The sequence below is a fragment of the Microcaecilia unicolor genome, chromosome 2, assembly GCF_901765095.1.
Source record: "Microcaecilia unicolor chromosome 2, aMicUni1.1, whole genome shotgun sequence".
Classification (NCBI taxonomy): Eukaryota; Metazoa; Chordata; class Amphibia; order Gymnophiona; family Siphonopidae; genus Microcaecilia; species Microcaecilia unicolor.
Genome location: NC_044032.1, coordinates 273,302,406 through 273,329,668, shown reverse-complemented (window position 1 = coordinate 273,329,668; position 27,263 = coordinate 273,302,406). Strand labels below are relative to the sequence as shown.

Genomic DNA, 27,263 nt, shown 5'->3' with positions numbered 1-27,263 from the left:
GGAGCCCCAACATATATCGGCTTTAAATAGTAGAGAAACATTGAAAAAGACTATATTGAATTGAATGATACCGGGGACATTGATCCCATCACCCTTTGGGAAGACTTGAAAGTAGTTATGCGGGGTTGTATTATGCCTTGCAGGCCCATCTCATTAGAACAAAGAAAGCCAAGGAATTCAGTTTATGCCAAGAGATCTCTCAAACAGAGGGTGCATTTAAAGCTGATTCACAGAATCAATCCTATGCCGATAGACTGCATGAATTGCACTCCTCTCTTCATGAGGTTTAATTGGCTGACATAGCAGACCAGTTACAAAACTTTGCCAGGAACATTTTGAATTTGACAACTGCTCTAGCAAGCTACTAGCGCATAAGCTTAAACAGCAGAATCGGCGTAAGTATATTTTTTCTATTCAAGGGGAAGATGGGGCAACAATAACCCATATAGAGGAAATTCATGTGCAATTTCTTCAATTTTATGAAACTTTATATACCCAGAGCACTATCTTTCAGAGTCAGAGATAGAGGCCTTCTTGGGCCATCAAGGACTTACCCCAAAATAAGACACCAGGTCTAGATGGATTTTCCAACAAATTCTATAAGGTATATGGCACCCATATTACTTAGGGCCTTTCGAGCTCTTGATGGAGTGCAAGAACTCCCATTTACATGGCGCCTTGCAGCATTTACAGTGTTAATTAAAACCAGGAAAGGACCCTGCTCAGTGTGGGTCCTATAGGCTGATATTGTTTCTGGACACCGACTACAAAATTCTGACAAAAATTATGGCCCATCGGCTGCAGAGAGTATTGCCTCGGCTGAGCCACACAGATCAGGCAGGTTTTATATTTGTTAGGCAAACTTTTGATAATATTCATTTTCTCTCCTGCATATCATCCAGTGGGTCCATGAGTATCTAATTCCTGCTATTTTATCATCTATTGATGCTGAAAAAGCAGTTGACCGAGACTACTGGCACTTTTTGTTTTTTGGTGCTTCAGAAAATGGGATTTGGGGACCACTTTATGGCATGGATTTGTTTGTTATATATGGCCCCCGTTGGCAAGCTTACAAATTAATGGTTCTTATACTGACCCTTTTGAATTGCATCGAGGTACGTGGCAGGGTTGTGCAGTGTCCCCTCTCCTATTTGCTATTTCCATAGAGCCCTTCGTGGGGACAAGAGCACAAAATTATGCTCTTTGCTGATGATGTTTTGTTGACATTGAACCTGAAGATTCGTTATCGGCGATATCCCAGCTATTGACCAGCTATGGAGAGGTCTCTGGTTTTAAAGTAAATATGACAAAATTGGCAATTTTGAACCTTAACTTGGAAACCCCTAAAGCAGCACTTCCCCTTTCATTGGGCTAGGAAACATATTAAATACCTGGGAATCTCTGTGACAGCCCAACAAGTTTGCCTCAGGTCCAAACTTAGATTGTGAGCCCTCCTGGGACATAGAAATATCCAGTGTACCTGAATGTAACTCACATTGAGCTACTACTGAAAAAGGTGTGAGCAAAATCTAAATAAATAGTGTTTCCTTTGTATTCTCATGTCATGAGTATCATATCTGTTATAAGTGTTCTTCCATTCTACATTTTTGGTACCTTTTGTATTTTGCCAACATTCATTATATTTGTGTTACGTGATTATTTTACAGTGCTGCTAAATGTTTGAATCCTAGTAATAAGGCTGATATGATACAATATCAGAAAAATAATTTGCCATCTCCAGATTTACCTCACTGAATGTATGTTTGCTTGTATTTGGTCATTTTACTATTATGCTGTTAACAAAATTTGTAAGTTTTACATCAAGCTGTACCTGCTGTGCACTGCGTTGGGTGAATCTCTTCATAAAGGCAGTTAATAAATCCTAATAAGGCTAATAATGCATAATTTTACCCTACACAGTTGTCAAAAAGTGTTTCTTTGGGTAAAGTCTTTTTTATCCATTTAAATGGCCTTAAATTGCCCTCAGCATAAGCAAAGAACTATTTATTGTGTTGTATGTATGCAGCGCTGTAGATATAGCAGTACAAAGGTATAGCAAATGTTCTACTGAAGCTGGACAACAGGCTTGCCGCCTCCAAAGCTTGCAGTCTATTGCATAGCTAGGAACAGAATAGAAAGGAGGAAGAATAATCAAAATACTTAGCATATTTCAGGGTTGCTTACTTAGCCAATACCTTGCACCATGCTGACTCCTAACAAGGAAAAGGTCTGCTGAAGACGTGCTTTGGTTATTTATTTATTTATTTATTTGTTGCATTTGTATCCCACATTTTCCCACCTGAGCTGTTCATTATAGCAAGTGTTGAATACACGATTTTTGTTGTAAAATGTAACCTTTATCACTTAAACATAAAAGGGTAAATTCAGTATAGGTCACTAAAAGGTACAAAAAAAATGGGCACTAAGCTGCTAATTAGAATACTAGCATAAGTCTGCAATTATATGCCAAACTGCAAGTGTAATCACTTATGTCATTTCTATGGCTGGTGTAAATGGCATTACCTAAATGCGGCAGTTGGGCAAATACATGCAACTATTCTATAAGTGCACATAAGGTTAGTTGGAAAGCCCCTGAAATGCCCATTCCCATCCCATATTAACATCCCCTTTACAGTTGTTCATGAGTTAGGCGCTTAGTTTACAGATTAGGGGTGCAAGTCATTTAACTGCTAATTAGTTCCATTTATTGGTAATTTTATCCAATTAAGTACCAGTTTAGCACCAATTAGCTATTTAGTTACATAACTAATCTATAACTGGGTCACAATTGCACACCTAACTCTAGGTGCCATTTACAGAAGTTGAGGGAAAATGCTTTTAGGGGTTTGCTTCTGCTGGTGAAATGTTGGTGGTGAGAATTTATTCTTACACTTCTGTAAATGTTATTGGGGTTTAATTCATGCAAATACGTAACTTCTGTCAGAATGCTTTAATCTCTTAAAGGTTGTAATGCGAAGGAGACCTTCAGTAATTCCTGAAATAGGATCCAAGGTTCCACATGATACACGTCAACGATATGTCAATTTCTTTGTTGAAGAGTTTTTGAAAACTTGTTCAACTGTAGAAGAAGCTTTCGAAAAGGTTGGTGTTTTGGTGAGAAATTTTTAAAGGGAGTTCTGTGCATTTTAAAAAAATTATTGTATATGAACACTAGTAAAAAAAGGCCCGTTTCTGAGAAATGAAACGGGCGCTAGCAAGGTTTTCCTCGGAGTGTGTATGTTTGAGAGAGTGTGTGTGCGATTGTGTGAGAGAGGGAATATGCGAGAGAGAGAGAGTGTGTGTGTGTGTGTGACAGAGAGAGTGTGACTGGGTGCGAGTGTGTCTGTGACAGTGATAGTGTATGTATGAGAATCAGAGTATGTGCCAGGGGCCCATCACTCCCTCCTCCCTCCCAGTTCCAGGGTCTCCCTCCCCTCTTCCTGTGCACCCCAGCTGACCTTGTTAATCACCCAGGGCAAGACTCTGGGAGGAGTTAATTGCTTTACTCCAGCTGACCTTGTTAATCACCCAGGGCAACCACTCCAGGTGCCTGAGAAAACAACTGTGGCAGGAGTTAATTGCTTTACTTGCAACTCTCTTTTCCTTTGTGTACTTGCTAAACCGGATATCTATGCCACCTCAAGTTTCCGGCTGGAGGCTTCAATTAGAACGTTGGAGGTGCCTTTTATATATAGAGATTTTTGATCAGCGCAGGAGGCTGAGATTTAGCATTCCAGTTCACAAAATCCTGCTTCTTTATTGGTATTTTGCAGTAGTAGGATTGTGGGCTCTGATACTGCTCTAGTTATTTGAAGCTCTTACAAGTGTAAATATGTCAGAGACCTGTTATTAGATGAGTACAAATGATTTTCATTTTGTGTTTGGGAATATGCTTGCTCTCATGAATGGTATGACTTAGTTCAAAATAAGCATTTGGTCCATATTTGCCTTGCATTATCCTAACTTTATTTATTTTTTATATAGGCTTTGTCTGAAGAAAAGGCGATTTATGATCGTTGTGGAAGCAAAAATATGTATTTGAATATTACAGTGAATACGCTTAAGAAACTGAGGGATCAGGGAAATCTGTCTTCCGATAGTAAGTTTGTTTTACAACGACCATGTGAGTAAGTTAAATCTTTTTTAGATGCTGAGTCTGCTCTTATTCTTTTGAGTTGAAGTGACAGTGAATTATGAATTAGGCAAGAATTTGCATTTATTGTGAGGATTTGAGTTAAAATTGGCATTTCATGATGGATTTTAATGTGACTCGCTGACATTGTCAGGATCATCTGCAGAAACAATGTACCACATGTTAATATTGCTGTGAAAATTGTTCAATTTTTTTTTTGTTCTGAATGCTATGTAATTATGCTAAGACCTTAGCAAGTTATAATTGCACATAAAACCCCTCCTCCCCAAGGGAAGCAGGGGGGGGATTGGTAGGTAGTTGGATGCTCTTTGGGGTGGAGTGGTGCATAGGGCAGGCTTCTAACACTTTCATTAAATCTAGGAGCTAACAGCCGAAACATTTTGATCTCTATCCCTCACCGCTCCAACATTGTTCCCAGTGAATTTCAGAAAGGGGGGGGGGGGGCAAATCCCCTCCCAGAGAAGCAGGTGCTGTTTCAGAAACTCCCTTCATTTTATGTTTCAGATCTGTTTTTATTAATAAAACGCTAACAAACCAATGAGCAAATAATCTTCATACATACTGCATAAGCTCCCTTGTCCCAACTCCCCCGCCCCCCCCCCCCCCCCCAAAAGATATGTTCTTGCAAGTCACTTTGGTCATTGTTATAGCTCAATGCAGAGATTACAAGTTCAACAAATGTCCTCTCACTGAAGGAATAAGTGTCTCCCAAAATGGAGACCATCTATTTTGAAACTGTCGCATTCCAACTGTGGAGGATTTATATGCTTCAAGTCTTTCCATTGCTGAATGGATGGTGCACAAGTAGAGAGCCACTCTGAGTATAGTTTTCTTAGCAATAATTGTAGCTCTCTTCACAAACTCTTTAAAAACCTTGCGGAACTGGAGGTCCCAACCTGGGGTGGCCAAATAGTAATAATGGGTCATAATGCCATCCTGTTGACCAGATATGTGAAATCTGCCTTACAAGATGTTTCCAGAAGGAGGCTACCTCCGGACAGGTCCAGAACATATGACCTAGCATCGCTCCCTCCGCTCCACATTTCATACAGGCACCATCTGGCGATTATCCTGTGTGGAAGGCTCGCCTTGGTGAAACATGCATGTGCAAAGCAAACTTACATTGTAGCTCCCAATGTGCTGTAATCATAGAGGTCTTGCACAATGTCAGGACGTGATCCTTAAACATTGCCATCGATAGTGATATAGCCAGATCTTTGCTCCACATTGTTGCACATCGAGCAAAGTCCAATTCTGGCACAGTGTCTCAAATGTGTTTGTGGTGAAATGACAGTGGCACCTTCTGCTGCGGTCCAAGCAAAAATGCTGTGGATAGTTCTTTTCCGAGGACAAGCAGGCTGCTTGTTCTCACTGATGGGTGACGTCCACGGCAGCCCCTCCAATCGGAAACTTCTCTAGCAAAGTACTTTGCTAGTCCTCGCGCGCCCGCGCGGCCGTCTTCCCGCCCGAAACCGGCTCGAGCCGGCCAGCTTTTTGCCCCGATAAGTTTTTTCGTCGTCGGGGTAGGCCTCTTTTCGGCCTCGGTCGAGATTTTCTCCCTTACAAATTTTTTGGTGCTCTTTTTCCGTCATTTCGGACTTTGATTTCGCCGGCGCGATTTTTCCGCCCATGACATCGAAGCCTTCCAGCGGCTTCAAGAAGTGCACCCAGTGCGCCCGGGTTATCTCGCTCACTGATCGACACTCGTCGTGTCTTCAGTGTCTGGGGGCCGAGCACCGCCCTCAGAACTGCAGTTTGTGTTCCCTGCTTCAAAGGCGGACTCAGGTAGCGAGACTAGCCCAGTGGAACGTGTTGTTCTCGGGCTCTTCGTCGGCATCGGCACCGGGATCTTCGAGTGCATCGACGTCGTCAGCGTCCAGACCATCTTCCTCGGCCGCCCCTGCAACGAGTGCATCGAGGCATCGGGCCTCTGCATCGGCGCCGAGACATCGGATAGCTGCATCGACGTCGGTGGTACCGGGACCTCGTCTGCTGATGTCGTCGGACGGTGGTGCATCGTCAGGAGTGCAGGTGAGGGCTGTCCATTCCCCTGCTGGTGGCGGTGAGCCTTCGGGTGGGTCTCCTCCTACCCTGAGGGCTCCTGCGGTACAGCCCCCCCGAGACCGACCTCCTTCGGCCTCGGCCCCGAGGAAGCGACGGCTGGATTCTACGTCCTCCTCGTCGGTGCCGGGGAGCTCCGGAAGAAATCGAAGAAGCATCGACACCGGTCGCCTCCCCGCGTCGGCACCGAGAGCTCTGGGTCGCCGAGGGAGTCGGCACCCAGCAGGCATCGGCACCGAGAGGACCGCTCACCCTCTGTTCAAGAGGTGTCGATGCGCTCCACTCTGGACAGCCCGGAACAGCCTCCTCGCCCGGAACAGGTTCTGACGTCGACGCCTGCATCGACCTCTTTGCCTTTCTCTGCAGCCGCTCTGAACGAGAGCCTCCGGGCATTTCTCCCAGAGATTCTGGGAGAGCTGTTGCGCCCTACCCCTCCGGTACCGGCGGTGCTTGCGCCTCCGGTACCGTCGAGCGTGGCGCCAGCTGGCCCATCGCCCGGGGTGAGGTCCCCGACGTCGGTACACTGCGGCCACCTCCCAGGAGGGCTCCCCGACTACGTCGGCGGAGGGAGCTTCGCCGATGCGGGCCAGGGAGTCTACCTCTCGACGCCCCCATCGTGGACGTGGCTCCACTGAGTCGAGCCGGGCGAGGTTGCAGACACAGGTTCGTGAACTTGTGTCTGACACCGAGGGTGAGGCCTCGTGGGAGGAAGAAGAAGACCCCAGATATTTCTCTGACGAGGAGTCTGAGGGTCTTCCTTCTGATCCCACTCCCTCTCCTGAAAGACAGCTTTCTCCTCCTGAGAGTCTGTCTTTCGCTTCCTTTGTCCGGGAGATGTCTACGGCCATCCCCTTCCCGGTGGTTGTGGAGGACGAGCCCAGGGCTGAAATGTTTGAGCTCCTGGACTATCCTTCTCCACCTAAGGAAGCGTCCACTGTTCCCTTGCACCATGTCCTAAAAAAGACATTGCTTGCGAACTGGACAAAACCTCTAACTAATCCCCACATCCCCAAGAAGATCGAGTCCCAGTACCGGATCCATGGGGACCCAGATCTGATGCGCACCCAGTTGCCTCATGATTCTGGAGTTGTGGATCTGGCCCTAAAGAAGGCTAAGAGTTCTAGGGAGCATGCTTCGGCGCCCCCGGGCAAGGACTCTAGAACCTTAGACTCCTTTGGGAGGAAGGCCTACCATTCCTCTATGCTCGTGGCCAAAATCCAGTCTTACCAGCTCTACACGAGCATACACATGCGGAACAATGTGCGGCAGTTGGCGGGCTTGGTTGATGCTCTTCCCCCTGAGCAAGCCAAGCCATTTCAGGAGGTGGTCAGGCAGCTGAAGGCGTGCAGAAAATTCCTGGCCAGAGGGGTGTATGACACCTTTGATGTTGCGTCCAGGGCCGCTGCTCAAGGTGTGGTGATGCGCAGGCTCTCATGGCTGCGTGCCGCCGACCTGGAGAATAGACTCCAGCAGCGGATTGCGGACTCGCCTTGCCGTGCGGACAACATTTTTGGAGAGAAAGTCGAGCAGGTGGTAGAGTCTCTCCACCAGCGGGACACCGCATTCGACAAGTTCTCCCGCCGGCAGCCTTCAGCATCTACCTCTACAGGTAGAAGATTTTTCGGGGGAAGGAAGACTGTTCCCTATGCTTCTGGTAAGCGTAGGTACAATCCTCCTTCTCGACAGCCTGCGGCCCAGGCTAAGCCCCAGCGCGCTCGCTCTCGTCAGCAGCGTGCGCCTCAGCAGGGCCCCGCGGCTCACCAGCAAAAGCAAGGGGCGAGCTTTTGACTGGCTCCAGCAGAGCATAGCCGACATCCAAGTGTCAGTGCCGGGCGACCTGCCGGTCGGGGGGAGGTTGAAAGCTTTTCACCAAAGGTGGCCTCTCATAACCTCCGATCAGTGGGTTCTGCAAATAGTCCGGCAAGGATACACCCTCAATTTGGCCTCAAAACCTCCAAATTGTCCACCGGGAGCTCAATCCTACAGCTTCCAGCACAAGCAGGTACTTGCAGAGGAACTCTCCGCCCTTCTCAGCGCCAATGCGGTCGAGCCCGTGCCATCCGGGCAAGAAGGGCTGGGATTCTATTCCAGGTACTTCCTTGTGGAAAAGAAAACAGGGGGGATGCGTCCCATCCTAGACCTAAGGGCCCTGAACAAATATCTCGTAAAAGAAAAGTTCAGGATGCTTTCCCTGGGCACCCTTCTCCCCATGATTCAGCAAAACGATTGGCTATGCTCTCTGGACTTGAAGGATGCCTACACACACATCCCGATACTGCCAGCTCACAGACAGTATCTGCGATTTCAGTTGGGCACACGCCACTTCCAGTACTGTGTGCTACCCTTTGGGCTCGCCTCTGCGCCCAGGGTGTTCACAAAGTGCCTAGCTGTGGTAGCAGCGGCACTTCGCAGGCTGGGGGTGCACGTGTTCCTATATCTCGACGATTGGCTGGTGAAGAACACATCCGAGGCAGGAGCCCTGCAGTCCATGCAGATGACTATTCGCCTCCTGGAGCTACTGGGGTTTGTGATAAATTATCCAAAGTCCCATCTTCTCCCAGTGCAGAAACTCGAATTCATAGGAGCTCTGCTGGATTCTCGGACGGCTCGCGCCTATCTCCCAGAGACGAGGGCCAACAACTTGTTGTCCTTCGTCTCGCGGGTGCGAGCGTCCCAGCAGATCACAGCTCGGCAGATGTTGAGATTGCTGGGCCACATGGCCTCCACAGTTCATGTGACTCCCATGGCCCGTCTTCACATGAGATCTGCTCAATGGACCCTAGCCTCCCAGTGGTATCAGGCTGCTGGGGGTCTAGAAGACGTGATCCACCTGTCCACGAGTTTTCTCGAATCCCTGTATTGGTGGACAATCTGGTCCAATTTGACTCTGGGACGTCCTTTCCAAATTCCTCAGCCACAAAAAGTGCTGACAACGGATGCGTCTCTCCTGGAATGGGGAGCTCATGTCGATGGGCTTCACACCCAAGGAAGCTGGTCCCTCCAGGAACGCGGTCTACAGATCAATCTCCTGGAGTTGCAAGCGATCTGGAACGCTCTGAAGGCTTTCAGAGATCGGCTGTCCCATCAAATTATCCAAATTCAGACAGACAACCAGGTTGCCATGTACTATGTCAACAAGCAGGGGGGCACCGGATCTCGCCCCCTGTGTCAGGAAGCCGTCAGCATGTGGCTCTGGGCTCGCCGTCTCGGCATGGTGCTCCAAGCCACATATCTGGCAGGCGTAAACAACAGTCTGGCCGACAGACTGAGCCGGATTATGCAACCTCACGAGTGGTCGCTCAACTCCAGAGTGGTGCGCCAGATCTTCCAAGCGTGGGGCACCCCCTTGGTGGATCTCTTCGCATCTCGAGTGAACCACAAAGTCCCTCAGTTCTGTTCCAGGCTTCAGGCCCCCGGCAGACTGGCATCGGATGCCTTCCTCCTGGATTGGGGGGAGGGCCTGCTGTATGCTTATCCTCCCATTCCTCTGGTGGGGAAGACTTTGTTGAAACTCAAGCAAGACCGAGGCACCATGATTCTGATTGCTCCTTTTTGGCCGCGTCAGATCTGGTTCCCTCTTCTTCTGGAGTTATCCTCCGAAGAACCGTGGAGATTGGAGTGTTTTCCAACCCTCATCACGCAGGACGAAGGGGCTCTTCTGCATCCCAGCCTCCGGTCCCTGGCTCTCACGGCCTGGATGTTGAGAGCGTAGACTTTGCCTCTTTGGGTCTGTCGGAGGGTGTCTCCCGCATCTTGCTTCCAGGAAAGATTCCACTAAGAGGAGTTACTTCTTTTTGTGGAGGAGGTTTGCCGTCTGGTGTGACAGCAAGGCCCTAGCTCCTCGCTCTTGTCCTACACAGACCCTGCTTGAATACCTTCTGCACTTGTCTGAGTCTGGTCTCAAGACCAACTCTGTAAGAGTTCACCTTAGCGCAATCAGTGCATACCATTACCATGTGGAAGGTAAGCCGATCTCGGGACAGCCTTCAGTTGTTCGCTTCATGAGAGGTTTGCTTTTGTCAAAGCCCCCTGTCAAGCCTCCTACAGTGTCATGGGATCTCAATGTCGTTCTCACCCAACTGATGAAACCTCCTTTTGAGCCACTGAATTCCTGCCATCTGAAGTACTTGACCTGGAAGGTCATTTTCTTGGTGGCAGTTACTTCAGCTCGTAGAGTCAGTGAGCTTCAGGCCCTGGTAGCCCAGGCCCCTTACACCAAATTTCATCATAACAGAGTAGTCCTCCGCACTCACCCTAAGTTCTTGCCAAAGGTCGTGTCGGAGTTCCATCTGAACCAGTCAATTGTCTTGCCAACTTTCTTTCCCCGTCCTCATTCCTGCCCTGCTGAACGTCAGCTGCACACATTGGACTGCAAGAGAGCATTGGCCTTCTACCTGGAGCGGACACAGCCCCACAGACAGTCCGCCCAATTGTTTGTTTCTTTTGATCCCAATAGGAGGGGAGTGGCTGTAGGGAAACGCACCATATCCAATTGGCTAGCAGATTGCATTTCCTTCACTTACGCCCAGGCGGGGCTGGCTCTTGAGGGTCATGTCACGGCTCATAATGTTAGAGCCATGGCTGCGTCGGTAGCCCACTTGAAGTCAGCCTCCATTGAAGAAATTTGCAAAGCTGCGACGTGGTCATCTGTCCACACATTCACATCTCATTACTGCCTGCAGCAGGATACCCGACGCGACAGTCGGTTCGGGCAGTCAGTTCTTCAGAACCTGTTTGGGCTTTAGGATCCAACTCCACCCCCCGAGGTCCCTGTTTGTTCTGTTCCAGGCTCCACTCTCAGTTAGTTGGTAAATTTTTTAGGTCAATCTCAGTTATGTCCTCGCCGTTGCGAGGCCCAATTGACCATGGTTGTTGTTTTGAGTGAGCCTGGGGGCTAGGGATACCCCATCAGTGAGAACAAGCAGCCTGCTTGTCCTCGGAGAAAGCGAATGCTACATACCTGTAGAAGGTATTCTCCGAGGACAGCAGGCTGATTGTTCTCACAAACCCGCCCGCCTCCCCGTTGGAGTTGTGTCTTCCCTTGAAGTGTATTGTCTTGCTACATACTGGACTGGCCGGCTCGAGCCGGTTTCGGGCGGGAAGACGGCCGCGCATGCGCGCGAGGACTAGCAAAGTACTTTGCTAGAGAAGTTTCCGATTGGAGGGGCTGCCGTGGACGTCACCCATCAGTGAGAACAATCAGCCTGCTGTCCTCGGAGAATACCTTCTACAGGTATGTAGCATTTGCTTTGTGCATCCTCAAGTAAAGATTCCCAAGGCATGCTATAAATGTAATGTTTCAGTTGACAATAATGAAAAAAAAATCTGTGGATAATAATGAAAATTGCTTTTGTAAATCCATATAAATGGTTGTCAGGCCCTCATCTGTTAACACATGGTACAAATAAACCAAGCCTTGTCTTTTCCACCTACGAAATACTTTGTATAATGATCCTGGTGGGAAGGCTGGGTTATCGCAAATAGCAAGGAAGGGCGTAACTGTCGAAGAAAAATGATAGTCGGCAGACCCATCTCCAAACTGCCTTAGCTGTTGGTAAAATGGAGGAACTGCGTAGGACTGCGGGAACTTTCCGGTCCAATCCATGCAGTAGACAACTAAAATGAATGCAAACAGACAGGCTAAGTTCAATATTGGTAGTGAGGTACAAAACCAGTCTGTGATATGTTTCATTCCACTTGCAATGGTTAAATGTCGTAAGGTCAAGAGACCGTCATTCATACTCTACTGGTATTCAGGATTGACAATGGCAGTCTCACCCTCTTACCTCTCCAAAGGAATCGCTGCAAGATATGATTCAACTTTTTCTCATCCTTGTGTGTGAGGTACAGTAGTAATGTTTGAAATATATATAGCCAGCGAGGCATAATTAACATGTCATATAAGGCTAATCGCCCTACAAGTGACAGCGGATAGGCTTGCCACAGTTGCAGTTTTGTACAGGTATCATTGAACAATTTAGTAACATTTAGTGTGTACAGTTGAGATAAATCTCGTGGAACCTGTATTCCTAATTACTTAATGCCACCTCCCACCCATGTCAAAGGAAAATCTCCTCTCCCCTGTAAGTCCTTTCCCTGCAGCACCGAAAGTGCCTGGGATTTGTGAAGGTTGAACTTAAAGCCCGAAAGTCGCCCATACTGGTCCACCATCTCCAACAATAGTGGTAGCAAGCTATCTGGACTACATGTCACCACTAGTAAGTCATCAGAAAATGCCAAAGCTTTCACCGTTTTCCCATCCACTTCCACTCCAGAGACTCTCCTCTCCATTTTTAAGGCCTTCAACGGGTTCTGTTGACAAAAGAAATAGCAGTGGTGAAAGGGGGCACCCCTGATGCGTACCTTACCTAATAGGGATCATTGAGGTTCGAAACTAGTAATGAGACCATGGGGTTAGCATAAAGGGCCTGTATTGCCTTATAATACCATCCCTGAAACCCCATAAAAATGTAATCCTAACCCACCCTATCAAAAGCTTTTTCTGCATCCAGACTAATTATTAGGGCTGGAGTGTTGGTTTCTTGACATTGTAAATGACAAACATTAACCACTGATTGGCGATGCCTAACAAACCCTACCTGTTCTGTGCCTATTACTCTGGTTAAACACCCAGCCGATTCACCAAAACCTAGGCCAAGATCTTGATATCTACATTTAGTAATGAGATCAGGTGGTAAGAGTCTGCTCGATCCACTGGATGTCCTGGCTTCGGTATCAATGTGATTAAAGCCGTGTTCATGTGGGGTGGGAATTCCCTTCTCACCACCACCCGCTCAAAATAGGCATGCAGTGCTCCCAACAAGCCGGGGGGGCAATAATTTATAAAATTCCCCTGTTAATCCATCAGGACCAGGAGCTGAGTGCATAGGTAAGGTTTTAATGATCTCTTGCACTTCTTTCCCCATAATAGGGAGCATTCAGCCTCTGTATATCTTGGGGAATCAGTTGCGGAAGGCCCACCCGTGTCAAGTACTCCATTATAGAGGCCTCAGAAGTTTTATGCGCTTCGTATAATTTGGCAAAATGTCACTTGAATACCTGTGCCACCTCCTCACTTTTATTGTGAATACAACCTTTGTGATCTTTTATAGCCGTTATCACTCTTCATGCCCCTCATGCCCTTGCTAACCGTGCCAGCAATGGTCCAGCTCTATCCTCAACCCTTTGGAATCTGTATCTATGATATAGAAGTGATCTAGTTGCTCGTTCCTGAAGCAGGGAATTTAAAGCCACGTGTGTCACATGTCACTGCTCACGCGTTTCTGTGTTTGACGTTTGTATATATCTGCGTTTGGCCTTCTTTAATTTCGACTCTGTATTATAGCTCCTGAGATTTTTTTTTTTATTATGACCCCTAGCATAGGCAATTGTGTCACCCCTCAGCAGTGCCTTAGCTGTTGACCAGGATAGAATGGGTTGTCACATGTGCTTTAAGTGTACAAAATCCTCCCATTTTTGACGAATATAGTTTGCAAAATCGACATTATTAAATAAGATGGGAACCGCCACCCCACATGCTCCTGATTGGTATTCTGGGGCTTCCAGGTCTATCCATATTAATGCATGGTCCGACACTTCCTCAGGAGCTATATCTGCAGACAGCACCCTGGAAAACACCTTTTGGTCTACTAAAATGTAGTCTATGTGTGAGGGTGCCATGAGCCCGAGATAGGCATCTCTCTCATCCGGTTGCAGAGCGCGCCATGCATCCACTAGGCTAAGGGACCTCATAAAGGACAAGAGAGTTCGAGACTTCGGCCCAACCCTATGTGCCATTCTAGGGATTGAGCAATCCATGGTGGGATCTGCGACCAAATTAAAGCCTCCCAATACCATCAGTTTAAGAGACTGATATGGTAGACAAAGTTGTATGAGGTTATTTGTAGAATATTTGTTTGTATGCATTCAGCCCATAAAGACATAAAGAGGGGATTCTTTATTCTGCAACCAAAGATGCAGTAACACATATCGACCAAGCGGATCTCTCACTATTAGCTCTATGCTAGACGCCAACCCTTGTCTAATCAGGATAGCTATTCCTCTTTGGTGCCCTGCGGAAGAGGAGGCAAAAACCTCCCCCATCCATGTATGTTTCAGTTTCTGGTGTTCCTCCTCTGTGAGACGTGTCTCTTGCAAGCATGCTATGTCTGTTTGTGGCTTTGCAATGTGGATAAAATATTTGCGCGTTTCACAGGTGGTGTTATACCGCCAACCTTCCAAGAAACAAATCAGGTTGATTTAACACACACAGTTTGTGACCAGGGCAACATTCATGAGGATTGGTATCTAATGGGAGGACCCCCAAGCGCCCAGCTCCACCTGGGACTGACCCCCTTCCACCATGAAAGGACTCTGCTGTAAGTCAGCGAGAGAATGCTCTGCATAACTATTCAAGCTGCTTTTTACCATAACCATGCATTGACCATATATCCAAATGAACGTCCTATAAAATTGACCCATCAAATCAAGTTGCTGCTTGTTTTGCACTCTTCCCCTCCCTTCCCTCTCTCCCATCAACCCTCCTTTCCTTCCAACTTTCCCTGAGTAACTCTATCACTCCATAAGAGTAAGACGTAGGAGACCTAGCTTGATGACGGGTCCCCCCTCTCCCCCCAAACCACTCTCCATCGAATCCTCTATTTGGATTCGTATGACCATATTACTCTGTATTCTGTTGTGTATTCGTTGTCTATGTAACTGTTACACTCAGGAAGTGCTTGGTATATACATTCTCAACCAACCAGGTGCTGAGCCTTCCATCTTAGAGAGAGGGGGAAAAAAAAGGGTTTCTCACACCTTTTATAGCATAGGTTGGAACATAAGTCATTGCTACACCCAAAAAGACTGCCCCAACACCTTTTGCTTTTCTAATTTGAACACACTTTTCTCAACATATCTAAATTCAGTTTTGCGTGAAACATATAGTTTTATCATAACCATTATGGCAAACCATCAAAGCCCTTTCTGTACCAAGGCTGCCAGGTTCCGATGCCGCCAGTTATCACACCTGCTGGATCAGGAGCTGCAGCGTGTGTCACTTTAAAGTTCACAAACCTCCCATTTTGTTGTCATTTAGGGCGTGCTGATGATCTTTCGGAAAATCTTGGGCCTCTTGCAGCGATCCAAATGTTTTCCATGTGCCATTTTGTAGAATTTTTAACTGTGCTGGATAGTTGAGCATAAATCGCTGTTTCTTTTCAGCCAGGTTTTTGCAAATGGGCCCAAACAGGCGTCTACGTTCCTGAAGCGCTGCTGAATAGTCTTGAAAAATCTTTACTGATACTCCATCATGTCAATTTATCCCACTTTAACCTAGCTCCATGCAGGATTTCAGTCTTAAGAATAAAATCATGCACCTTAACAACTACTACGCAGGGATGGTTACCAGAATTTTTTTTGTGATCAATTCTGTGTGCCCGCTGAAGACATAAATAGCCCATACTATCCGACAATGCAAATTCTGTTTTCAACCAGCGTTCGAGCAGCGTGGGCAATGTGTGATCTGGCAAAGTCTCCCGGATTCCCACTAGCTGAAGGTTCGATCTTCTTGATCTGTTTTACAGATCATCCAGGTGCTATGCTTGCTCTCTCTCAACTTATTGAAGTGCTTTTATTGTTTCTGCTATTCCGGCTTCTGAGTCCTCCATCGCCGCACCTGCCCCTCTAGTTCCCCCGTCCTGCATGTTGACGCTTCCAGCAGGACCTCCAAACTGGAAAGTTGCTCCGAAAGGTGGCTTAATCGTGGTTCATCACAGTTTTGACCTCTTTGGTACGTTGTTGCAATTGCGGCGCTGTAAAAAGCGGTGGCGCAGCTGCAGGGCTCAGCGCCATTTTGGCCTCCCCAACCCCGCGCTGTTTTCTCAGTTTTCCTTTTTTACCGCTTTACCTGGCATCGCCTTTTCCCCTCGTGTCACAAACAGGTCCATAAGTTATTGTCAATATCTTTGCAGTAGTGGTTGCCACTAAAGATTCACTGCTTTGTCAAGTGGTTGAGCGGGAGGGAATGGCCCTCGAGGAAAATGAAGACACGTCCTCTCTCCTCAGTTCATCACGTGATCTCCACTCTCTTCATTTTACAGATCACTATTGCTTGGGTTCCCCTCCTGTCTTTCTCTTATTCCCTCCCCAGCTTTCGCCCAGGTTCTCTTCCCAGATTTCCAATCTGAATAATCCTGTATTTTGCTGAAACCAGAAACAACAATGTGGTGGTGACGATGTAAACCAAACTAATACTGTTCTGTTGATGCCCAAAACTTTCATACACTTTAACAGAAGATCAAGATTGATGGTGACAAAAGCAGCAGTAATTACCAAGAAAAAGAGTACTGCGATCAAAGCCTGCACAAATAGTCAAGTACCAAAATAAGAGGCTCTGTTGACTGTTTCAACCTAAATCCAAATTGAAGCACATCCAGGATTTTATATTTATTTAAAAACTTGCACTTGTTTTAATGCTGCTTTTTCCAATATTTTAGCAAGGATTGTCAAAGAAGATATTGTAATTCCTTTTATATTATGGTCTAGCTTCTCATTTTTTAATAAAGGGCGAACAGCAGCACATTTTTAACATGTTAGGAGCTAAACCTTTGACAAAGATTTGTTAAGCAACTTTCAGTACCAGAAATAGTTTTTCAAATATTTCTTTATCTGGCCCAGACAATAGCAGTCATCAAGAGGTCAAAGAGCTGAGTTCAGACTAATAATTATACTAATGAACCTGTTTGGTAAATAACAGGAGTAAACTCATTATAGCTAAAACTCTTTAGCTAAAAGGTAGCTCAACGTTCTAAGAGTCGGTAATATCTTAGACCTTTCTACAAAAGGCGCAGACAAACATCTGATGAGAAATAAGGGATAAATGAAAAGTAATACCTCCACCTCAATAATTCAGTACACAAATGGCAGCACGGATGCACTACACTCTTTCGCGTCAGTTGTGAAAGTGTGTGTGTGAAGAGGCTGTTTTGCTATTGCTTATGCATGGAAGTAATTTATAGTTTATTAAAACTTATACCACCCAAGCTGACTCGTAGAACTGAGCGGTTTACAATTTAAAAACAAAATAGTTAGAAAGGAACTATATCAATGCGATAGGAGAGTCGATATGCAATCAATCCAAGGCAATCAATTGGACTAGGGGGGGGGGAAGGGATTAGGAAAAGGGAAAAGGCAAGGTGGGGGAGTAGTGACAAGCAATTTAAAGGTAACTCTGTTCTATCAGTAACAATCCTGAGACACGTTTCAATCCACAAGATAGTTGTCTTGTTCATACTTGGCGCACTGTTTTTTTTGTTATTTAGACACATTTTAATTGCTGAGACAGTAGTTGCAATTTGTTTGTCTGCATATATATCTCTCTATTTAAAAAGCACCTCCAACGTTCTAATGAAGCCGGAAGCTTCAAAGTTCTAAGTTTGTAGTTGTGTAGATTGCTGTTTGCCCATGAGTGGAGGAGTGGCCTAGTGGTTAGGGTGGTGGACTTTGGTCCTGGGGAACTGAGGAACTGAGTTCAATTCCCGGCACAGGCAGCTCCTTGTGACTCTGGGCAAGTCACTTAACCCTCCATTGCCCGCCGCATTGAGCCTGCCATGAGTGGGAAAGCGCGGGGTACAAATGTAACAAAAATAAAAATAGTGTCTGCCCTGCCCTCGCGTCACAATGTGATGATGTCTAGGATGGAGCACTGACACTCACTGAATCGCATCGCTTACCCGTTGCTACGCCGCGAAACGTGACGTCAGATGCATCACGGACCTATGAGAATGACCTGCATGAAAAAAGGAAGGAGTATCAGCAGCTGACAAGGAATCCCCGAACCGTTGCCAGGGAACGGAAGGAGATGTCAGACGCATGAAAGACCAATCACGAGCAACTGCATGGGAACAAGGGAGGAGAATGAGCAGCACGTCACTTTCTGTGCAGCACGGAGACGAGGAAAATCGCTGGAAGGAGAATACTATTTGGATGCCCATGCTCCTGCTCTCGGTATGTGACTGCGCAAACAGACACCCAGAAACACAGTTGCAGCCTCCCTAACAAACGCCCTCCCAGACAAAACTACCCACTGTCTCAATGTCCGCGGCACCTCAACCAACCTCCCTCCAAGTTACACACACCCACAAAAGTACTGGATCATAATGGCGCTGCAAACACACACCCAGAGATCAACTTGCAACCTCCCTAACAAACGTCTTCCAACACACAACTAGGGAGGGAGGGGGGAGGACCCTGGAACTCGGAGGGAGGGGGGGGGGGAACCTGGAACTCGGAGGGAGGGGGGACCCTGGAACTGGGACCCAGGGAGGGAGGGACGGGGAGACCCTGGAACTGGGAGGGAGGGAGGGAACGGCCCTGGAACTCGGAGGGAGGGAGGGAGGGTGAGAACACATCCTAACAATCCCTTGCAAAATATTAATTGCAGAAAAGCAATACCTTGCTAGCGCCGTTTCATTGGTTTCAGAAACAGGCCTTTTTTACTAGTGTGTGTGTGTGTGTGTGTATATATATATATATATATATATATATACTTTTTTATGTGCCAGTATTTGCCATGTTTATTATTATTTTTAGTTTTAATTGGGCTTTAATGCAATATCAGATATGTACTTTAACATGTCATGGTATGGTTATTTGTATATTATTGTTTCTATTCTATATCTAGCTGGTTTTAATTGTCTATTGATTTTGTACTATGTCTGTTTTTATTTTTTAATTCATTGTTTTAATATAATTTAGTGTTTTGTAGCCCCTGAGTCAGCCCTTTTTGGGCAAAACATCCAGTGTCAGGCAATGCAAGGAGATTGCTATTTGCATGAATAAAAGTCCATATATACCTATTACTGATCTGTTTTTGTCTTTTCTATCGGTAACGATGACATTTTTGAAATAGAGGAGCAACATAATCAAATTTATGAGCATGACAGATGAGTTTAATTGCCATATTCTGTACTGACTGAAGGGATTTGAAGGGAACTGCAAAGACGTACTATAATACAATAATCAAGATGGGGTATGAAAAGTGGATTGGTCAAAATACCTACAGATAGAGTGCAACTGATGGAGGACAAAAAAGCTAGACTTACATAAACTGGCGATTTGCAGGGAAAAGGAGATTTGGGAGTCTAAAATGACTCCTGAACTCAAAGGACGTGTTCGGAGAGAGAGAACCTGGAATGGTCGGATTTGTGCTCAACGAGCAGGCTACAGTCTCTTCCTTGTTTAGAACCAATTTATGATCATTTAACCAGTTTGCGATTGTAAGCAGTCGGTCTTGAAGTGGGCTAAGATCTATATTAAATGGATTTATAGGGTATAGAAGTAGAATGTCAGCGTACAAATATCGGATACCTACTGGTAGCAGCTAAGTGCCTTATTGCGCGCTGTTGGAAATCAGTGACCCCCCCCCCCTGATTTAGGGGACTGGAAGATTAAAGTAAGGCAAATGTGGTACATGGAGCGGTTAACGGCATATAGAAGGGAGGGTGAACTCAAACGCAAGAGGGGATGGATAAGGTTACAACATGATAGAACATCTCTAAAGGGGCAAACACACATTCCAGGGGGGGGGGGGGTAGGGGGGAGGTTCGACCTTTAAATAGCAAAAGATCAATAGAGTAATTAACAAGGGGGAACATAGGGGGTTCTAAGGGTTGAGGGAATCGGACAAGGGAATTAGGTGGAACTAGAGGGAAGAAAATGTGATTTGTACGTAGAAATATGTGGATAGTCTGCCTGTTGAGATAATGTTACGAGATAAATACAAGAAGTGCTGAGTAAGTTATGGATTGTTGGTTATAAATGCAAGTAATCCAAAAGAAGTAACTAGCAGTAGCTGACCAGTCTGAATGTAAAGATAAAGCTTAGAGACAGACACAAGAATTGATGTTTAGTTGATGTTTATTTGAGTATGGAAGGTTACAAATGTAAACATATAAAATACAATAAAAAATTTAAAGTAAAAAAAAAATAGAAATATCGGATACCTGTAGCTTGTATTATTTATTTTATTTGTTACATTTGTATCCCACACTTTCCCACCTATTTGTAGGCTCAATGTCTTACATAATTCTGGAGAGGAGGTTACAGACTCTGGTGTGAACTGTATAGGTTGGTTTGTACAGGTACAATTAAATTAGAATTGGGGTGATTCTGCTCTTGCAGAATGCAAGGGTGCGAACAGCGGCAAGGGATAGGGTATTGTCTGTTTTCTAGTTTGATTGTTGTGCTTCATATTCGATGTTTGTCCTGTGGGATATGCCTTTTTGAAAAGGTGAGTCTTTAGATTTTTTCAGAAGTTCAAATGGTTAATTGTGGTTTTCAGATCTTTTGGTAATGTGTTCCAGAGCTGTGTGCATATGTAGGGAAAGCTGGACGCGTATGTTGATTTATACTTCAAACCCTTGCAACTTGGGAAGTGAAGGTTTAGGTACGGTCTTGCTGATTCAGTTGTGTTTCTGACTGGTAAGTCGATTAAATCAGTCTTGTAGCCCAGAGCTAAGCCATGGTTATTTTGTGAACGAAAGTACAAATCTTGAAGGCAATGCATTCTTTGATAGGTAGCCAGTGCAATTTTTGGCAAAGGGGTCTTGTGCTTTCAAATCTTGTTTTTCCATAAATGAGCCTGGCCGCTGTGTTTTGAGCGGTTTGGACTTTCTTTAAGATCTGTTCCTTGCATCCCGCATAAATTCCTTTGCAGTAGTCGACTTCGGTTAGTTACCATTGTTTGAATTATATTACGAAATGTTTCCTTTGGGAAGAATTGTTTTACCCGTTTAAGTTTCCACATTTTGTGGAACATTTTCTTTGTGGTGGCAGTTATTTGGTTCTCTAGAGTTAAGTTGCTGTCTATGGTAATGCCGAGGATTTTCAGGTTATCTGAGATTGGGAGTGTGTAGTCCTGGGTGTGTATGGCTGTGGGTCTGTGGTGGATTGTGCCGTGTTGGGATGAAAGAATGAGACAGTGTGTCTTTTCTTTGAGTTTTAATTTGAAAGTTGATGCCCAGGAATCCATTATGCTTATGCTGTTCTCTATTATGTTGGTAATTTCTGATAAGGTTGATTTAAAAGGGATATATATTGTGACATTGTCTGCGTACAAAAATGGGTTAAGGCCTTGGTTGGCAAGTGACTTGGCTAATGGGGTCATCATTAAGTTGAACAGAATGGGAGAGAGGGGCGATCCCTGTGGTACTCCACAATCGGTTTCTCCAGGGTGGTGAAATGCTTCAGTTTGACTTTACTTGATATGACCTTGCAGTTAGGAATTCCTCGATCCATTTGAGTATATTCTTTCCTATCCCTATCTTGTCTAGTATTCTTAGCAGTATATTGTGGTCTACCATTTCGAATGCATTTGACATGTCGAATTGGAGTAGGAGGATGTTTTTACCTAATGCAATTTCCTGCTTGAATTTGGCCATAAGAGTAATTAGTACAGTTTCTGTACTATGGAGGGACCTGAAGCCCGAGTTGTGATTCATGTAGTATTGAGAATTTGTTGATATATTCTGTGAGCTGTTTGATTATGATGCCTTCCATCAATTTGGTTGTTAATGGGATGGATGCTACAGGTCGGTAGTTGGTGATTTCATTTGTTTTCTTCTTGGTGTCTTTCAATAACGGTGTGAGTAAGATGTTCCCTTTGTCTTTGGGGAATAAACCTTGTTGGAACATGTAATTTAGGTGGGATGTGAGATCTGCAATGAATCGGTTGGGGGGAGATTTCATTAAATAGTTGTGACAAACATCCAGTTGACAGTAGGCAGTAGACAACTTGTTGGTTGTTTGTGTAACTATGTCGTCTGTGATCTGGTTGAAGCTTGACCAGATTCGGTCTGTGGGGCATTCTCCTGAGTGTGGATCTAGCTCATCGAGGAAGGTATCAAGGTTGGTGTTCTTCTGAGGCATGCTGTTGTGTAGGTTTACAATTTTTTCTTTGAAGTATTTGGCAAGTTCGTCTGCTGGTGGAATGCCTGTGTTCGATGCGGTAACTGGCTTTTTGTCTAATAGTTGGTTCAGTAGTTTGTATAGTCTCTTTATGTCGTAGTCTGTTCCTAATTGTGCTTTATAGTAGTTCCATTTGGATTTTTTTATTTCCTGTTTATATTTTCTTTGTGATTCTCTCCTTGTGTTTAGAGTTTGAGCGTTTTTGTTTTTCCTCCATTCTCGTTCGAGTCGTCTGGACGTTGTTTTAGTTTCTTCAGATTGTCGTTGAACCATGGGGTTTTATCAAGTTTGTGCAAGGTTTTTGTTCGTATGGGGGCTATTTAGTTTAGAACGGAAATGCATCTTTTTTTCCAATTCTGCGAGGTAGTTTGTAGAATCAGTTGGAGCTGACCAATTGTCATATATCAATTTCCAAAATGTTTAAGCGTCCACGTGACCTCTTGTAGTGTGTGATGTTTTTTTCATCTGCTTGGTGGTATCCTTTCTTCAGCCATTGTAGGGTCAGATTTAGTTTGAAGTGGTCTGTTCAAGGAGTTTCTGACTATTTATGTTCTGTTATTTTGAAGCTTCGGTTCGTTGTAAATTTATTTGTGAGCAAGTCTAGTGTGTGACCGTTTATGTGGGTAGTGTTTGATTATGGAAGCAAGTGGGCTAAAAAATAAATTAAAAAACATTGGGGACAGGTCAGACCCCTGGGGCACACCACAGGGCAAAGGACGAGGAGAAGCAGATGTAACCTGAAAAGAAGTAAACCACGACAACATTGTTCCAGAAATACCTAAAGAGGACAGCTCAGACAGAACAGATTGTGATCAACCAAATCAAATGCTGCGGATAGATTGAGTGAGATGGCAAGAACAATCATGTGTTTCACTAGATGAGAATGGATTTCACTAAGAACTGGTCTAGTATGCAGTGAACACTTGGTGCAATTTAAGCAACACGCATTAATAGAATTTCTGACTGTTAAGGAGTCCCTCCAATTGAATTTCACTGCTGCAGAATGACTGTGATGCAGGTACTGGGTGTTGCTGGGCCAAAATATGCAAAGTTTATGGACTGGGAAGAGGTGAATTGACCAAAAATGAAGTGGACAATCCATGACAGAAGAGTTTCACACGAGAAAGGTTGACAAACTAGTAAAAGACAAAGATCATTCATAGCATTATATTTCAACCCTGAACACTTTAAAAGAATGATTAAGAATTTAGAAGCACAAGAAGGAATTTTTGTTGCAACATCATTAAGTCTTAGCATGAAACGGCACAGAGATTATTGCAAAGATGGGTCTCTTTCCCCATCTGCCAAAAAGTCTGTGTACGGTTTGTCTTTTTCCTGAATTGAAGGCATACCTTCGGCATCTGTTCAACTCAAATGAAGAGGTGAAAAGGACTGTGAGCAACTTGTTGATGAGATAAGATGTGCAGCTGTTTTGCAATGGCTTTCAATTTCCATCACTGGCAGAAATGTGTGACAAGTGGCAGTGGTTATGTAGAAAAGTAAATATATGTAATTAGAGTATTTTTGTAGTATTTTTATTTTTTATTCATTACTGTGTCTTCATTTAAATAAGTTTATGGAGTGAAGGCATTATTTTCCATTGTACTAAACTAAAATCAGGTTTGCAGACTGAACTCTGTTAACTTCACCATTCTAAGTAATTCTTTGGGAACAGACAAGTGTGGTAGAAATTCTTTTGGTTAAAACATTCCCTTTTAATGTTTTTTTGGTAGTTGACCAAACATGCCCTGTATTCACAAACTTGTTTCAGTAGGAGATTCCGTCAAGCACGTTCTTTACGCTGTTTTGTAGGATCTACTGTTAAGAGTATAGTGCCAGGTATTCGCCACTTCAACAAGAGATTGAATCTATATTCTCTCCTAACAGATGCCATAGCATGCTCAACTGATACAGGTTCATTTGGCCAAGAGATGAGAACTTGCTCTGAATTTTTTTACAGGCGTTTTACAGAAGTCTGGTGTCATACAAGTAATCAAATGGCACAGCTTCACAAACTCGTTTTTGCAAAATATTTCTTTAAGATGCTTTAGGTCTTTGTTTCGTTGATCTTTCAAAATGTGTTCGATCTGACAGAATTTGCTGCCAGCCCAGGCAGAACATCTGGGAGAAATAAGCAATAGTTGGGTTTGTATGAACTAAATCAACATAATATTAAAAGCAAACAATAACCTCAAGAGGTGCAAAATCTGAATGGAGACCTGGTATACTTGTAAATCAATAAAATGTTAACATTGAAGCTATGTTTTTCTGTTAATTTTATATAATTTCAAAACATTTTTTGAGAGAAACCTACCTAATTGCTTTTTGCAATAGCTAATAAGCTGTCCCCTTCTATTTTGGGTTGAGAAAAAGCTAAATATTTAGGTGGATGTGATTCTTAATTACTGTATTAGTATGAGAACCCTGATTCTGTCACACACAGGTCTAGTTTGAGTAGTCAGTGATTATATCAACACTATTAGGGTGAGCATTAGCATACAGATAAACATTTGCTTGCTCAACACATGGATTTGAAGATTGTTTTACTCAAGAGCCTCATTCGATCTTCTAAATTTAAAAGCTGGGGACAAAGATCCATGTCTACCTTTCTCTGTGTAAACAGGAATTTGCGCCATTGCCATCAGAAACAGAAATTCTTTAAATAGCTTATAGAAGGATGCACTACAAGAAAAACTAAATCTTTACAATCCACAAATATAACCCAGACCAAACCAAGTTCTTTGAATTACTTTATCCTAATTACCAAAGATCCACATAAGGGGCACTTTTAAATCCAGTACAGTACTGACAAAAGAGGCATACCATACAGAATCTTCACTATTTCCTCAAGAAGGGTCTCTCTCCCCCCCCCCCCCCCACCCCCTGGCTGCTTCACAAACAGTGCCTCTCCCACATGTGCATAAGCTTGAGCCGCGCAATGCAAGAAGTCTTGGACTTGAAATTGCAACACCAGTCTGCATGGTGTGGCTCAAGCTTAGTCGATTGTCAGGACACACAATGGAAGGGAGAGTGGCTGTTTGTGAGGCAGTTCAATAAACAGTTGGGGCATGAAATCCCAGGTACCAGGGTGAGCAGGGAGGTAATAAGTGGGGTCCAATTTTGGCACCCCTAACCTCCCTTGTGCCCTATGCTGCCACATTAGCTTCGCATACCTCACTACACCCCTGAATTATGCTTTTGTTATATTTGCAAGTTACTCACAAAATGTGCTCCAGGTGACATACAAATTAATGGTGAACAACACTGGCATAGTACTGCCTGTACACTTTAATTTGTTTTGTATAGTGTGTGTGTTTTAATCTTGCTATATCTTTGAGATGTTAGAAAAAGTACAGAGAGGCAACCAAAATGATTAAGATGAAGAGACAACTCCATACTAGGAGAGACTAGGGGAGGTTGAGATTGCTGAGGGGAGATGTCTATATAAAATTTTGAGTGGAGTAGAATGGGTAAATGCAAATTGTACTTTTTTGAAAAAGTAAAAACAAAGACTAGGGGAGACACCGTGAAGTTACTAAATAGTATATTTAAAACAAATTGGAATTAATATATTTTTTTTTTTACTCCATGTGTAGTTGAGCACTGAAACATGTTGCTTGGGAATGTGATAAAAGCAGTATAGTTGGGGTTTAACAAAGGTGTAGACAAATTCATGGAATAAAAGTTCCTAAATTGTTATGGTAGACAGTGGGGAAAGTCACTGCTTTTCCCGGGGGTGGGGGTGGGGAATAAGTGACTTAGAATCTTGCTACTTGTTGGGATCCTGCCATGTATTTGTGACTTGAGTTGGCCACTTAAATGGGATACTGGGCTACATGGAATCTGAAAGATTTGTGTTGTTATTTTTCTCTAATTTAGATCTACAGCTTGCTGGCAAAGACAACAATACTACTAGATCCAGAAAACAGGAAGAAAAAGGTAATAAAAAAATATATTTTTTCAGAGATGAACTTTATAAAGCAAAAGAATATACATAGAGCTTTTTTTAACCTGCTTTCTGAAAATAAGACTTATGCAATATGTGTGTGTCCCTCCAAATAATTTGTGTGCTAGCCTTAATAAATTTTGGACTGTAAGGAAACAAGCAATAGAAAACTCAGATCCCAATATAAAATGATAGTACTCTAATAGAATACACTATACATTTTTGTGCAAATCCTCTTTTGGATGGAAGAAAAGACCTCAAAGGACTAATTAGAAGTAAAGTGAGCACTGAGCTTTAAAGCAATGTCAAAGGTTAGAAAAACATCCCTCAAATTTATGAAAACTTTTCAAAACATTTCTGTGAACGAATTGGTGTACATGACTCATCCGAGATGCTGATTTTGGTGAAACGGTAATACCTGAATAAGGAGCTAACAGCAAGGGTAGACATAGGAGAAGTGGAAGTGCAGTGGTCTGTTGTGAATTTAGGGGTCCAGAGCCCCCCAAGAAGGCTGGAGTGACCTTAATCTGACTCCATCTCTAAATAGCACTAGTACTGGGGTAATCAAGGAGTTGTGAAGTTCTAAAAGGAATTGCCACTAAGAGAGATGTTAGGTCTAAGGAAAAGATACCAGCCTTATGACAAACTGGATTTATGTCACAGGTTATACAATGCAGTGAAAGACAGCCTGATACAGCAAAAGCATTTATACTTACAGCCTTTCATCATTAAGTGAAGCCCACAAATCATCATTTGGAATGAGGAGTTTATTTGCCAAGGTACAAGTCAAATAAGTGATTGACAACAGGCACGTACAATCAATTAGTTATAGGAATATAATAATCCAGCTGCAAACAGGTGTTAATTAGTTCCTAATCTTTTATAATTTCTCTTACCAATTAGAGGTTTTACAAGGGAAAGCAATTAGGTAATTTGTCAATTCTGCTGGACACATTGGTTTCCCTTGGAGAGAGAGAGAGGCAACCCTTTTCTCTCCCTAACTTAAACCAGGAAATACCCTGATTTTTATAGGTGCCCTCAGGATATGGATAATATGACAATAGATATACCTGATTGGATCTATGCTAATGTCATGGTTGTCACTGATTGGCTCATGCTAATGAGTAGCTTCTATCT

At 44.1% G+C, this 27,263-nt stretch overlaps 1 protein-coding gene across 3 annotated transcripts in view; it reads left to right on the top strand.

The window, feature by feature from the left end:
* LOC115463549 (RNA exonuclease 1 homolog) overlaps positions 1-27,263 on the top strand; it is a 307,692-nt gene that overhangs the window by 76,866 nt on the left and 203,563 nt on the right. For 2 of the 3 annotated variants that reach the window (XM_030194180.1, XM_030194178.1), the window contains exons 6-8: positions 2,965-3,102; positions 3,985-4,123; positions 26,060-26,119. In XM_030194180.1, the coding sequence (XP_030050040.1) occupies positions 2,965-3,102; positions 3,985-4,123; positions 26,060-26,119 (337 nt within the window). The remainder of the gene's footprint in view (positions 1-2,964; positions 3,103-3,984; positions 4,124-26,059; positions 26,120-27,263) is intronic. The other variant, XM_030194179.1, reaches the window with a different exon arrangement.